At 40.1% G+C, this 13,030-nt stretch overlaps 1 protein-coding gene across 1 annotated transcript; it reads right to left on the bottom strand.

The window, feature by feature from the left end:
• Window positions 1-1,379: 1,379 nt before the first annotated feature.
• Window positions 1,380-12,589, bottom strand: si:ch211-69b7.6 (neuroblast differentiation-associated protein AHNAK). Its single transcript, XM_041933695.1, has 5 exons — window positions 12,459-12,589; window positions 9,964-10,017; window positions 9,707-9,827; window positions 9,398-9,567; window positions 1,380-9,104 (listed from the first exon to the last, which is right to left on the bottom strand). The coding sequence occupies exons 2-5, from the start codon at window positions 9,964-9,966 to the stop codon at window positions 2,154-2,156; spliced, it is 7,245 nt and encodes a 2,414-aa protein (XP_041789629.1). The 5' UTR covers window positions 9,967-10,017; window positions 12,459-12,589; the 3' UTR covers window positions 1,380-2,153.
• Window positions 12,590-13,030: the final 441 nt, after the last annotated feature.

Below are 13,030 nucleotides of genomic sequence, written 5' to 3'. Positions count from 1 at the left end.
GCTGGCTCTGTCCTGGACTGCCCTCTGGACACCGCGAGACCGTGAGAGGAGGATGTTAGCCAAGCTGACATCGATCATGGACAACCCCTCCCACCCCCTGCATGACACAGTGGGGGTCCTTAGCAGTTCCTTTAGTAACAGACTGCTGCATCCAGTGTGTAAGAAGGAACGCTACCGCAGGTCCTTCATTCCATCAGTTGTCAGATTATTCAACTCCAGTATCACCTAACATAGGACTGTGTTGAAGTTGTTTGACAAATTACACTCATATCATGCATTTTGTGCAATATTACATATCACTTACTGTTTTGTATTTTATTCTTCTGTGCAATAGTGATAACACTATTTATTATAGTTTTTAATTTGAAGGCAGCATACATTGTTTTTTTTTCCACAGCTATTGGGGCCAATACATACTTTTTTAATATATATAATATATAATATATTTTTTCTACATATATTTTCTTCTATATATTCAAATTTCATTTTGCTTGTATAATATGTACATATATAGTGTACTTTTTTTTTTGTTTTTTTTTGTTTTTTTTTTTCAAAATGTTCTCTCTGCTGCTATTTTTCCCTCATCGCTATCACATGCTGCTGTAATGCCCAGATTTCCCCGGCTGGGGATAAATAATTTTTTTTTTTTATCTTTATCTTATCTTATCTTATCTTATCTTAAAGAGTTACTGTCAGTACTGCACTGAGTACAAGTTTGAGGCACTTCCACTACATTTCAGAGTTAAATATTGTACTTTTTACTTCACTATGGTTACATTCATCTGACAGCTATTGTTCTACTTAGTTTACAAATTAAGATTTTTGCACAAAAACCATAAGAAGAGTTTAGATGTTTTGTTATAAATTATGCTGCCCAAAAGTATATACAAGCTGAAATGATTAGTCAGTTAACTGATAAAGTCATTGACAGACACTTAATTGGCACCTATTATTATAATCTTTGAAGTTAGTTGTATTTCATGATTCTAGCTTAAACTTTTGCTTTTGCTGTCTTTTTAATTGTTTTATTACTTTAGAAAACATTTTTTTACTCTGAGTAATTGAACTCTGGGTAATTGTGAATGCATTTCTCACTATTTTCAGAATTGATACAAACCAGAAATCAATTGTTTAACAGAGAAAATAATCAGAAGATTCATCCATAATAAAAATTATCACTAGTTGCTATCCCATACAAAATAGTTAAAAAACTTAAATCTAGTTCAAAAACTAATTTGACATTAACAACTGTATTAAGGGGATTTTTTTATTTTTGTATTTTATTGTTAGGAAACTGTAATGCACTTAAATAAATGTAAACTTGATGAAACAGCCTTTATGGCCTCTTCCTCTCAATAAATTAGCACAAAATGAATAAGGAATTTTTTTTCTTGTTTAATTTTTGCACAATATCATAACAAAATCATGTATATGGTGTGTCCAGTGGATACAATTTTAGTAGTTTCATGGTCACATTTAAATTGGCCCATGGCACTTAGCATGCTTCATTACATAGTAAAAAATATGTAAACTCAATCATACACTTCCCCAATGAATATAAAATGAAGTGGGCGTTTCAAAAGTATAGACATACAGTATAATATAAATATATGCACAACTTTGGATATTTTACTATTCAGTTGATACAACATTACAATACAACAACACAATATATATTATATATAAAAAACAACTTACATCCTTTGATCTTGTAATGCAAAATACACAAATTTCTTCCTGAAGAATCATCATCAGTATTAAAACCCTATTAAACTGGAGAAAGAAATGGGGGATTTTGGGTGCCATAACTTAACTTTAATGTACATCAAAAGGATACCTTTACTCATCAAACGAGTATTGCATAGTACAAACATATTAGAAAATAACAAAATGTGAAAAAGTCAGAATTTACATGTAAAACAAGTGCAAAAATGTTGCATTTAATGAGGCTGCATCATGACAGCAACAAGACTGGCTCTATATATCGTACAAAAAATCTTAAACGAGGCAGAAAGTGACATATTTCAAAACTGCATAAACATAAATCATACAATAATACACAACATCTTAAGTCGAAATAAATAAACCCAAAATAAAAAGCTTACAAACACAAAAACTTGTTACAGCTTATGGAAACATCAGTGGTTTAAAACCTATATGAGGTTGGAGAAAAAGAATGTTGACCCTTTCATGTCATTTTCACCTGGAACTTCAAGGTCCACGTTTCTTGGATAAAAGTCAGGCATTTTTTGATTTTGTGGTTGAGTGGGAAAAACAGTGACAAAGTATCCATCTGTACTTTCAGGCACTCTTATTCTTGAACCTTGAGAAAGATGTGGCAAATGTGAATTAGGTACCGGTGGCTTTGTTCGCATAGGTTTTGCATATATGTCAGTGTCACCAGGAGAAATTCTTCTGGCATGTCTGGGGTCTCTCATGTCAGTATTAACACCTGGTGGGGGGATCACCTGTCCATAGTAACGTGATGCCTGGAGGTCCAATTTTGAGCCTCTGGCTCTGAGCACATGATCCTTTCCTGTGAAATCATCAATGTTCAGATCTGAACGGTTGAAATCAAGATGGTGGCCTAAATGAGCATCCACCAGAGGGTAGCTGGACCTTACTTTGGTGCTAGGTGACTTTCTTTCTGTGTGACGAAGTCTGACATCTCCATCCAGGACAGGCATTTTCATGTTTACCCCTGTGACATCTGATCTGCGATTCTTATAAGAAGGTCCTTTGAAATTTAGTGAAGGATCATCAATGTTAAGATCGGGATTTCTGAGATGCCGTTGTGGAATCCGCATTGCTGCTTTCGGCATGCTGAGGTCCATGTTTGGAGCACTAAAATTTGGACCTGTGGTATTCCCCTTCAACTGTTGTGGTTTCATGTTCAGTTTTGCATTTGGAAGAGAAATGTCCAGATCTCTTGGTCTCAGAGATGCACCAAAATCAATATCAGACCCTGTCCTATTAAGATCTGGGCCTCCAAATTGAGGCAACTTGAAAGAAGGGAGTTTAAATTTTCTGTCTGCCAAATCAAGATCAGTCTGTGGACCCTGGATGCTTCCTGAGGGAACATTCATTTCATAGTCTGGACCTCTTATTCCTCCTTTGACTCGAGGGACAGTACAGTTCAGGTCAGGTTGTCCTATGTTACCATTTAATCCTAGATCAGGATGTTTTGCATTAAGATCTAGTTTGGGATCTTTGAAGTTGGCATTAGGCAAATCTAAGTCTGGCATAATTATACCAGGGCCTTTCAGTTTAGGTCCTGAAAGATTAGGTCCAGAGAGACTGAGGTCTCGTGAATTTAAACTTGGCATTTTTATTTTACCTTTTGGACCATTAACATCTACATTTTGGCTATTCAGGTCTGGCCTCTGTAGGTCGCCATCTATGTAAATATTGGGACCATCTGGCGTTTTGAATTTAGGCTTTTTGATATTCGCATTAGGGAAACCCATATTGACATCTGGAGTGGTCATATTTAACTTGGGGGCCTTAAGGTCCATGTCTGGTGACCCCAACTTGGGGGCATCAATTCCACCTTTCATCTTTGGGGCTTTTAGATTCAAATCTGTTTTCAGGTCTGAATTTATGTTCAAATTCGGCCCTCTTGGTAGTTTGGCATGAAGATCTGGTGACTTGAAGTCAACGTTTGGGCTATCTAAGTTTGGACCAGAAAACCCCACATCAGGCATTTTAAAATGTGGCTTTTTAAGTTTTCCTGATGGGCTGCCAAAATCAACATCTGGCATTTCAAAGCCAGGTTTGGATCCTTTGAGGTTGACATTGGGTTCACTGATGTCAATGTCTGGGCCATTATAACTGCCATCAATCTCAGGTCCTTTTAAGTTTGGCAGATTCACTTTTGGCAGATTAACTTTTGGCATTTTCAATTTTGGCATTTGCAGCTTTGCTTTGGGTGAACCAATGTTGACATCTGGACTGTTCAAATCTAATTTGGGAGCTTTGAGGCCCATATTAGGCAAGTCCAAGTCAGGGGCATCAATTCCACCCTTCATCTTTGGAGCTTTCAGACTCAAATCTGGTGATTTCAGATCTGGGTCTATGTCCATATTTGGTCCTTTTGGTAATGTACCTGAAAGATTGAATTTAGGCATTTTCAATTTGCCTGAGGGAGCATTGACATCCCAGCCTGGAGCATGAAGCTCTGGCATTTTTAGTTTACCTGATGGCATGTCTAAGTTGGGCTTTGGGGTGTTGAGGTCAAATTTAGGACTTTTGAGATCAGCCCTGGGCATGTTTATGTCTGGTGCATTTATACCGCCACCGAGATTGGGACCAGAGATATCTAGATCAGGGGATTTGAGGTCGAGGTCAGGACCATCTAAGTTTGGACCAGAGAGACTGAAGTCAGGCAGATTCAAGGTTGGCTTCTTGAATTTTCCCGATGGCCCAGCGATATCAGCAGTCGGCATTTCTAAATCAGCTTTAGGACCTTTGAGATTGACACTGGGTGCATTAATATCCATGTCTGGACCATCAAAACTGTGATCGATCTCAGGTCCTTTTAGGCTTGGAAAACTAAATTTAGGAAGCTTGAATTTTGGCATTTTAAATTTTCCTTTGGGTGAACCAATGTTGACATCTGGAGGATTCACATCTAACTTTGGAGCTTTGAGGCCCATGTTTGGTAAGTCCAAGTCAGGGGCATCAATTCCACCCTTCATCTTTGGAGCTTTCAGACTCAAATCTGGTGATTTCAGATCTGGGTCTATGTCCATAGTTGGTCCTTTTGGTAATGTACCTGAAAGATTGAATTTAGGCATTTTCAATTTGCCTGAGGGAGCATTGACATCCCAGCCTGGAGCATGAAGCTCTGGCATTTTTAGTTTACCTGATGGCATGTCTAAGTTGGGCTTTGGGGTGTTGAGGTCAAATTTAGGACTTTTGAGATCAGCCCTGGGCATGTTTATGTCTGGTGCATTTATACCGCCACTGAGATTGGGACCAGAGATATCTAGATCAGGTGATTTGAGGTCAAGGTTAGGACCATCTAACTTTGGACCAGAGAGACCGAAGTCAGGCAGATTCAAGTTTGGCTTCTTGAATTTTCCTGATGGCCCAGTGATATCAGCAGTCGGCATTTCCAAATCAGCATAAGGACCATTGAGACTAACATTGGGTGCATTAATATCCATGTCTGGACCATCAAAACTGTGATTGATCCCAGGTCCTTTTAGGTTTGGAAGACTAAATTCAGGAAGCTTGAATTTGGGCATTTTTAATTTTCCTTTGGGTGAACCAATATTGACATCTGGAGGATTCACATCTAACTTTGGAGCTTTGAGGTCAATGTTTGGTAAGTCCAAGTCAGGAGCATCAATTCCACCCTTCATCTTTGGAGCTTTCAGACTCAAATCTGGTGATTTCAGATCTGTGTTTATGTCCATATTTGGTCCTTTTGGTAATGTACCTGAAAGATTGAATTTAGGCATTTTCAATTTGCCTGAGGGAGCATTGACATCCCAGTCTGGAGCATGAAGCTCTGGCATTTTTAGTTTACCTGATGGCATGTCTAAGTTGGGCTTTGGGGTGTTGAGGTCAAATTTAGGACTTTTGAGATCAGCCCTGGGCATGTTTATGTCTGGTGCATTTATACCGCCACTGAGATTGGGACCAGAGATACCTATAGCAGGTGATTTGAGGTCGAGGTCAGGACCATCTAACTTTGGACCAGAGAGACCGAAGTCAGGCAGATTCAAGTTTGGCTTCTTGAATTTTCCTGATGGCCCAGTGATATCAGCAGTCGGCATTTCTAAGTCAGCTTTAGGACCTTTGAGACTGACATTGGGTGCATCAACATCCATGTCTGGACCATCAAAACTGTGATCGATCCCAGGTCCTTTTAGGCTTGGAAGACTAAATTTAGGCATCTTTAATTTTGGCATTTTAAATTTTCCTTTGGGTGAACCAATATTGATATCTGGAGGATTCACATCTGACTTTGGAGCTTTGAGGCCCATGTTTGGTAAGTCCAAGTCAGGGGCATCAATTCCACCCTTCATCTTTGGAGCTTTCAGACTCAAATCTGGTGATTTCAGATCTGTGTTTATGTCCATATTTGGTCCTTTTGGTAATGTACCTGAAAGATTGAATTTAGGCATTTTCAATTTGCCTGAGGGAGCATTGACATCCAATTCTGGAGCATGAAGCTCTGGCATTTCTAGTTTACCTGATGGCATGTCTAAGTTGAGCTTTGGGGTGTTGAGGTCAAATTTAGGACTTTTGAGATCAGCCCTGGGCATGTTTATGTCGGGTGCATTTATACCGCCACTGAGATTGGGACCAGAGATATCTAGATCAGGGGATTTGAGGTCAAGGTTAGGACCATCTAACTTTGGACCAGAGAGACCGAAGTCAGGCAGATTCAAGTTTGGCTTCTTGAATTTTCCTGATGGCCCACTCGGCATTTCCCAATCAGCTTTAGGCCCTTTAAGACTGACATTGGGTGTATCAACATCCATGTCTGGACCATCAAAACTGTGATCGATCTCAGGTCCTTTTAGGCTTGGAAGACTGAATTTAGGCATTTTTAATTTTGGCATTTTTAATTTTGTTTTGGGTGAACCAATGCTGACATTTGGAGTGTTCACATCTAACTTCGGAGGTCTTGGTAAGTCCAAGTCAGGGGCATCAATTCCTCCCTTTATTTTTGGAGCTTTCAGACTCAGATCTGGAGATTTTAGATGTGTGTCACCATCCAAATGTGGTCCCTTTGGCAACGTGCCTGGAACGTTCACTTTCGGCATCTGAAATGTGCTTGAGGGAGCATCAATATGCAAGTCAGGAGCATTTACGTCAATATTTGGTTTCTCCACTGTTGGCACCTTGAATTTACCTGAAGGCATATCTAAATTGACATCCGGGCCAGAAAGATCTAGTTTGTTTTTTTTAAAGGCCATCTCAGGCAAACTCAAATCTGGGGAATCAATAGCACCCTTAAAGTTGGGGGCTGAAAGATCAAAGTCTGGAGTCTTTAGCTCACCATTAAGCCCTTTCATCTTTGGTCCTGGAAGTCCAAAATCTGGCATTGTAAAATTTGGCATCTTAATTTTTCCTGATGGACCTCCAATATCAGCATCAGACATTTTCAGCATTGACTTTGGGCCTCTGAGATCAAGTGAAGGTGCATCAATGTCAAAATCTGGCTTAGAAAAATCTCTATCAAGACCACCAGATGGTAGGTCTGGTCTGTTCAGAGATGCATCTATGTCAGTGTTTGATCCTTTTGGACCAGGCACATCTAAGCTTGGTATTTTCAGCTTTGGCATTGTGAATTTTCCTTTGGGAGAACCAATGTTTACATCTGGAGAATGGAGGTCTAAATTTGGAGCTTTGAGATCCATATTTGGTACACTCACATCAGGAGTATCTATGCCCTTTATCTTTGGGGATTTCAAACTTAGTTCAGGCGTTTTCATCCCTGCATTGATATCCACATCTTTCTTCTTTGGTAATGTACCAAAGAGCTTGAATTTTGGCAGTTTAAACTTGCCAGAGGGAGCATCCACATCAGGGGTATTAAGGCCTAGCTTTTGGTCTTTGAGATCACCACCAGGCAAATTGATGCCCCCTTTAAACTTGGGTGCAGATACATCCACGTCTGGAGTTTTAAACTCATATTCAGGGCCTTTAACTTTAGGCCCTGATAGCCCGAAGCCTGGCATTTTAAGTTTTCCAGATGGGCTTACAATATCCAAGTCAGTTGAGGGTACATTTAAGTCAGTATTTGGGTCTGCAATTCCAGCTTTGACATCTAGTGCTGCTAACCGCATATCTGATCCCACTAAATCTGCATTAAAATCTGGAACTTTAATGTCTGGTAAATCAAATTTGGGCATCATAAATTTAGGAGCCTTGTATTTTCCAGATGGACCTTTGATGTCAACGGATGGAGTGTCAATGGCTAAATTTGGTCCTTTCAGGTCAGCTTTGGGTAGATTTACACCAGGTGCACGAATCCCACCTTTTATCTTTGGTGCTTTGAGACTCAGGTCATGTGTTCTAACATGAGTTTCACTTTTGCCTGACACCCCAAATTTGGGCATGGTGAATTTATCAGATGGGGCATCTAAATCTAAATCCGGAGATTTGAGATCCATATTTGATTTCTTCATTGGCACTTTGAATTGTCCTGAAGACATGTCAATGTCCAGCCCATTTAGATCAACACCTGGATCTAAACCAGGGAATCTCCCAGAAAGCCTGAGCTCAGGTGATTCTGCATAGTTGGAAGGATCATCCACATTTAGATCTGGGGTTTTCAGTCTCTTGGAATGCTTGAGACTGAGTTTACCTGAAGGAACATCTGGAGTTCCTACACCTGGTGTCTGGACTTCACATTCTGGACCAGTAAAAGAAGGTCCAGGCAGGCCTAGGTCTGGCAGTTTGAATTTTGGCATTTTAAATTCTTTGTATGTTTCTTCAATGGCTACTTTGGGAACACCAGTGTCAAAGGATGGACCAGTAATATTTCCCCCATTAAGGTTAATCCCCATGTCAGGGGTACTAACATCTGAATCTGAAAGTCCATACCTGCTTCCAGAGCTCTGAAAAGTTCCATTGCTATCCAGTCCAATTTGAGGTCTTTCAAGATTTGGCATTGTCGAGTCAACAGATGGAATGTCGATGTTGGCCAGTTGATTACCAACTGTAGTGTTGACATTTGGACACTCTGGCAATGTTCCTGATGGAGGGAAGTCTGGAGGATTAAGCTTTGGACTTCTAACATTGACTTTCAGTCTTTTTACCTGAGCTCCACTTAGAGAAGTTCCATTCAAGCCAAGACCCAATGGTGGAAGGTTCAGATTGCTGCCATATGTTAATTCTCCACCATCATTAAATTGTGTGTCATCATTAATGTCTGTGCTCAAAGTCTTGGTTTTCAGAAGTCCAAAGTCAATACCAAGGCGAGGCAACCCCATGTCGTGTTTTAGGTTGACCTTGGATGAGGATGGTACAGTTGGCTGGGCAGTGACCTCACTGTTCTCACAGCTTTCTTCACCAGGCAAGTCACCTCTCATAAACTTCTTGATTTTGGCATTGTAGAGTTTGCTGTAGGAATCCTTCAGCATCTAGAAAAATAAAACACAACTTGGTGATTGTGATTGTGTAACTATTGTCTAGCAGTTGAGGTGAAGATCAATTTCAGCATTTCTATTCAACCAATGTAATGCAGATTGCAACACATAAATTGCTCCTAGTTGAAATGTTACCAAAATGAATGTACTAATTGGAAAACCAAAAAAGAACATTTGTTTCAGTGGAACCTGCATTAAAACCTTCAGCAGAACATTTTGTTTGTTGTGAACCACTTCTGCATGTTTATTAATTCCATTAGTCTTGCTAAAATCTATATTCCACCTACCATGTCAGGACTCTTGGCACACTGGTCTAGGTGCCCGACGCTCTTGCTGATGTTGTTCCGCGTGAGGACTCGCACCTTGTCATCAAACGGCTCCATCAGTTTCAGTACTTTTAAGACCTCCTCTTTTGACAGTTGATCAAAATTAATTGTTGCTCCCAAAATTTCATCCCCTAAAAAAGAAAAATCAAGTGTTTACATAAAACAGCTTCCTGACTGTTGATGCTCTCATGACGGGGAACACATACCATGATATTTAACCAAATGTCAGGGCATTGAGCACTGGGTTAAGTAGCAAGCCAAGGGTTATACCTTCCTTCAATCCCTGATTGGCTGAGGCACTGTCATTGATGCTGGATATGACCAGCCCCCCCTCCTCTGATCGCTCCAGCGTCAAGGCCTCAGAGAGGCTCCTCACCCTGCGGTGTGACGGCTGCCAGCAAAGACATTTCATGAAGTGGTTAAAGCAGAGGCACACCTCAACAGGTGTTTAAAAGCAACATACAACAGAAATGTGAGTATTTCAGATTTTAACACAGAACTAAAACAACATGTCTTGTGTTTCATACCATGAGTCATGTGTTTCTGTTGCAGTGGCGTTGAAAACTCCTCTTTGACTCAACCTATTGAAGAAAATAAATTTTTCTGTTAACATGTTTAGCTTTTATTAGAACACAAAGCAGTTCTTTACACATGTGTGACATACAGCGCAGTGTATGAGATATTGTACGTTTGAAACACGTTAAAGCTTCTAAAACAAAACAGTGGGAACATTAGTTGGCCTTCAGTGAAATAGTTGCCCTTCAGTGAAATTGATGAACTGGGAGAATCCAGCAAAACAGCTCTGATCATACATTACTTTCACCTGTCAAATCACTGAGGTAAAGGAACACTACGGAAGAGGTGTCTGTATAAAAAATGCAATTGCTGGTAATTGGGGGACTGATCTACACAGAACACCTTAAAGCAGGCAGCATGTCAAACTCATTCCATAAAGGGCCGTGTGGCTGCAGGGTTTTGTTCCAACCCAGGAGGAACACATCAGGCCAACCAATCAACATCAAGAGTTCACTTAGTTATCAGCTGAAGACTGAGATCAGCTGATTAATTGATTCCAGCCTGGTGTGCTCCTCCTTGGTCGGAACGAAAACCTGCAGCCACACCGCCCTTTATGGAATGAGTTTGACATGCCTGCTTTAAAGACTTTAAAGATCCTGGTAGAAAATACAAACACCTGTAGTGTTGCAGTGTTTTCCACATCTTGAGAATTTAATCAGTCCATGGCAGAGGGGATTAAGAGACACATTGCAGCACTCTTGCCCTGACTTACAACTAAAAAATACATCTCGGTGTCAGTGTGTGCAGTTGCACATGAATGTGAATTGTTCATTTTTAACTGCATTAGAGACTTAGAGACAAGTTTAGTTAAGTGAAGATAAATAAAAAAGGCAGCACACAACAGTTTTAGTGTATACAGGAAGATGAGTGACACCGAGGTCACTCTGCAGGTGCATCTCTCAGGTATTCCAGTTATGGATATTAAGGTTTTGGGTCATAATTGAAAGAAAACAAGGAACCGGTTTATCGAGAGTGCTGTGAACAAGTATTCGGTCGTTGGGTGTTTCCTCTTTGTGAGCACACAATGTCAAAAGTAACCACACCCGATACTTTCTAGTACAGACAATCCTTGCAGAGTACTGGCAGACCTCCAGTGAATCCAGCCACACTATGTTCTATCAAGATCGTGTGAAATGTTGTGCAGAGATGAGCTGGATGACTGAGACTGTGGTTTATTCTGCACTACCACCAAACTGCAGTTTGTAAACTACACGCATTGAGACAGAAGTAAATAAATTAAAATTAAAAACATCTTTGATGACTTAACAATCACATGTAAAATTAAAGTTATGTGATTTTAAAGATGGACAAATGCAGATTTTCTCCACCATTCACACAGCATCAGTGTGCCACTATGACAACAAATATTGAATACTGACACATTGTGATCAGGCAATAAGGATGAAATTAATACTACAATAACTGCAGCAGGATCATGCCAATAACAATGTGATGTTTACTGAAGAATTCAAAATGACATGGTAGAATGCTAAAATCAGCTAAAATAGTCTAATTATCTCTGATCTAACTTATCTATTTAAGATGTCAAGCAGGGACAGATTGTGGTCAAATCTTACTCATTCATTCAGACCACGACAACTGTGAAAAATACACATCTCCACAAGACTTTTGTATACATTTATAAAAAGAGACAACAATGACAATAATTAATCAACCAAAACCCTAAATATGGTGTAGTAAAGTGGTCCTATATCCTAAAAAAGTGCTAAATGTTTAGAAAATTTTGTCAATTTGTGGGTTTCTATCAAGCGTTCCCTGAATTAACTGTAAAAAACAAATACCTTTGCATTTATTGTGTGAAACCAAATACTAACATCAACCAACCTTTTTAGGTAGCTCATATTCCATCATTTTAAATGATATCTGAGCAAAGCAAGCAGCTGATTTACTGCTTAAGAAGTTATACATTAAACATTTTACAGGTGAGCCAAAGTGCACATGCCTGCTGTTAAAGTGAAAACGTAAAGCCAGGAGGAATAGAGTCACAACGCAATCAAAAAACACTCCTCTGGGAATTTTTGTCTGTTTCATTAGCGACACAAAGCCATCAGCACATTTGTACTTTGGCAGTAGCAGAGGATTTATTGCTTGTAGAAATAAGACAGTGCATGCATCATCTTCTTAAATGGAAACTGATTTGTTCTGTTTAATTATGAGTGCTGTGATAAAGGTTGAGTAGAGGAACAGACAGCTGGAAAACATCTAAAACCTTTCATGGAAACCTACTGTCTGCTGGCTGAACATGACATTCTGCAGTTTCTCAAAGGAGTTAAGATGAACAGCACAGGAGCTGAGACCTGACAGAAACCACCTGGATGCTGGCACCTGAAACCTGAAACACAGCCCACTTCCTGCCACCTTACGAACCAGACACCACACAGGGGGAAGCCCACGGCTGAAAAGAAAACTCATAAATAAAACTGACCTGTCAGGCAGGAGTCTTGCCTCCGTGTTGTTGAAGTTGTGTTGAAGAGTTTCAGCAGAGTTCAGTCAGTCCATGCTGTTTGCTCTGCAGGCGGTGACTGAGGAGAGGAGCGCCAGTCAGGTGGACAAATACCTGACCTGAAGCAGTCAAACAGGTTCCAGCTTTAACATCATACCTCCATTAACTGTCAACAGACAAAAACACACACAGTTACGTCACATGCCCTGATGCAAACACACCTTGACTAGCACATGCCTGTGGCTCGTATGCATACACACACAGACACACACCACGACAGACAATAACACAACTTTGCAAGCTCTGACCCGCCTTTCTTCATACGTCAACACGAGTTCCCACATGGACGCGTATGCAGTCTAAATACACTCTCACTCTCTCCCACACACACACACACACACACACACGCATACATGCATTAAAGCCAGCATTTATGTCAAAAGCTCAACATTCACGAAACAAGCAAAAGCAAAAAGCAAAGCAAAAGAAGCATAAAGTTAACACCTGGACAACATGATCAGTCTGTCATCGTGAGAAAAATGCTGACCTGTGCC

This window comes from Chelmon rostratus, chromosome 3 (genome assembly GCF_017976325.1).
Source record: "Chelmon rostratus isolate fCheRos1 chromosome 3, fCheRos1.pri, whole genome shotgun sequence".
Taxonomy (NCBI): Eukaryota; Metazoa; Chordata; class Actinopteri; order Chaetodontiformes; family Chaetodontidae; genus Chelmon; species Chelmon rostratus.
The sequence above is the reverse complement of the archived record's forward strand: the minus strand, read 5'-3'. Positions and strand labels throughout refer to the sequence as shown.

What these genes read in the sequence shown, in the direction of transcription:
- si:ch211-69b7.6 (XM_041933695.1), bottom strand. An exon ending in CAATCAGGGATTGAAGGAAG is followed by an intron (nt 9,568 to 9,706) that starts GTATAACCCTTG and finishes TTTCTTTTTTAG; the next exon opens with GGGATGAAATTTTGGGAGCA. An exon ending in GTGCCAAGAGTCCTGACATG is followed by an intron (nt 9,105 to 9,397) that starts GTAGGTGGAATA and finishes TTATTTTTCTAG; the next exon opens with ATGCTGAAGGATTCCTACAG.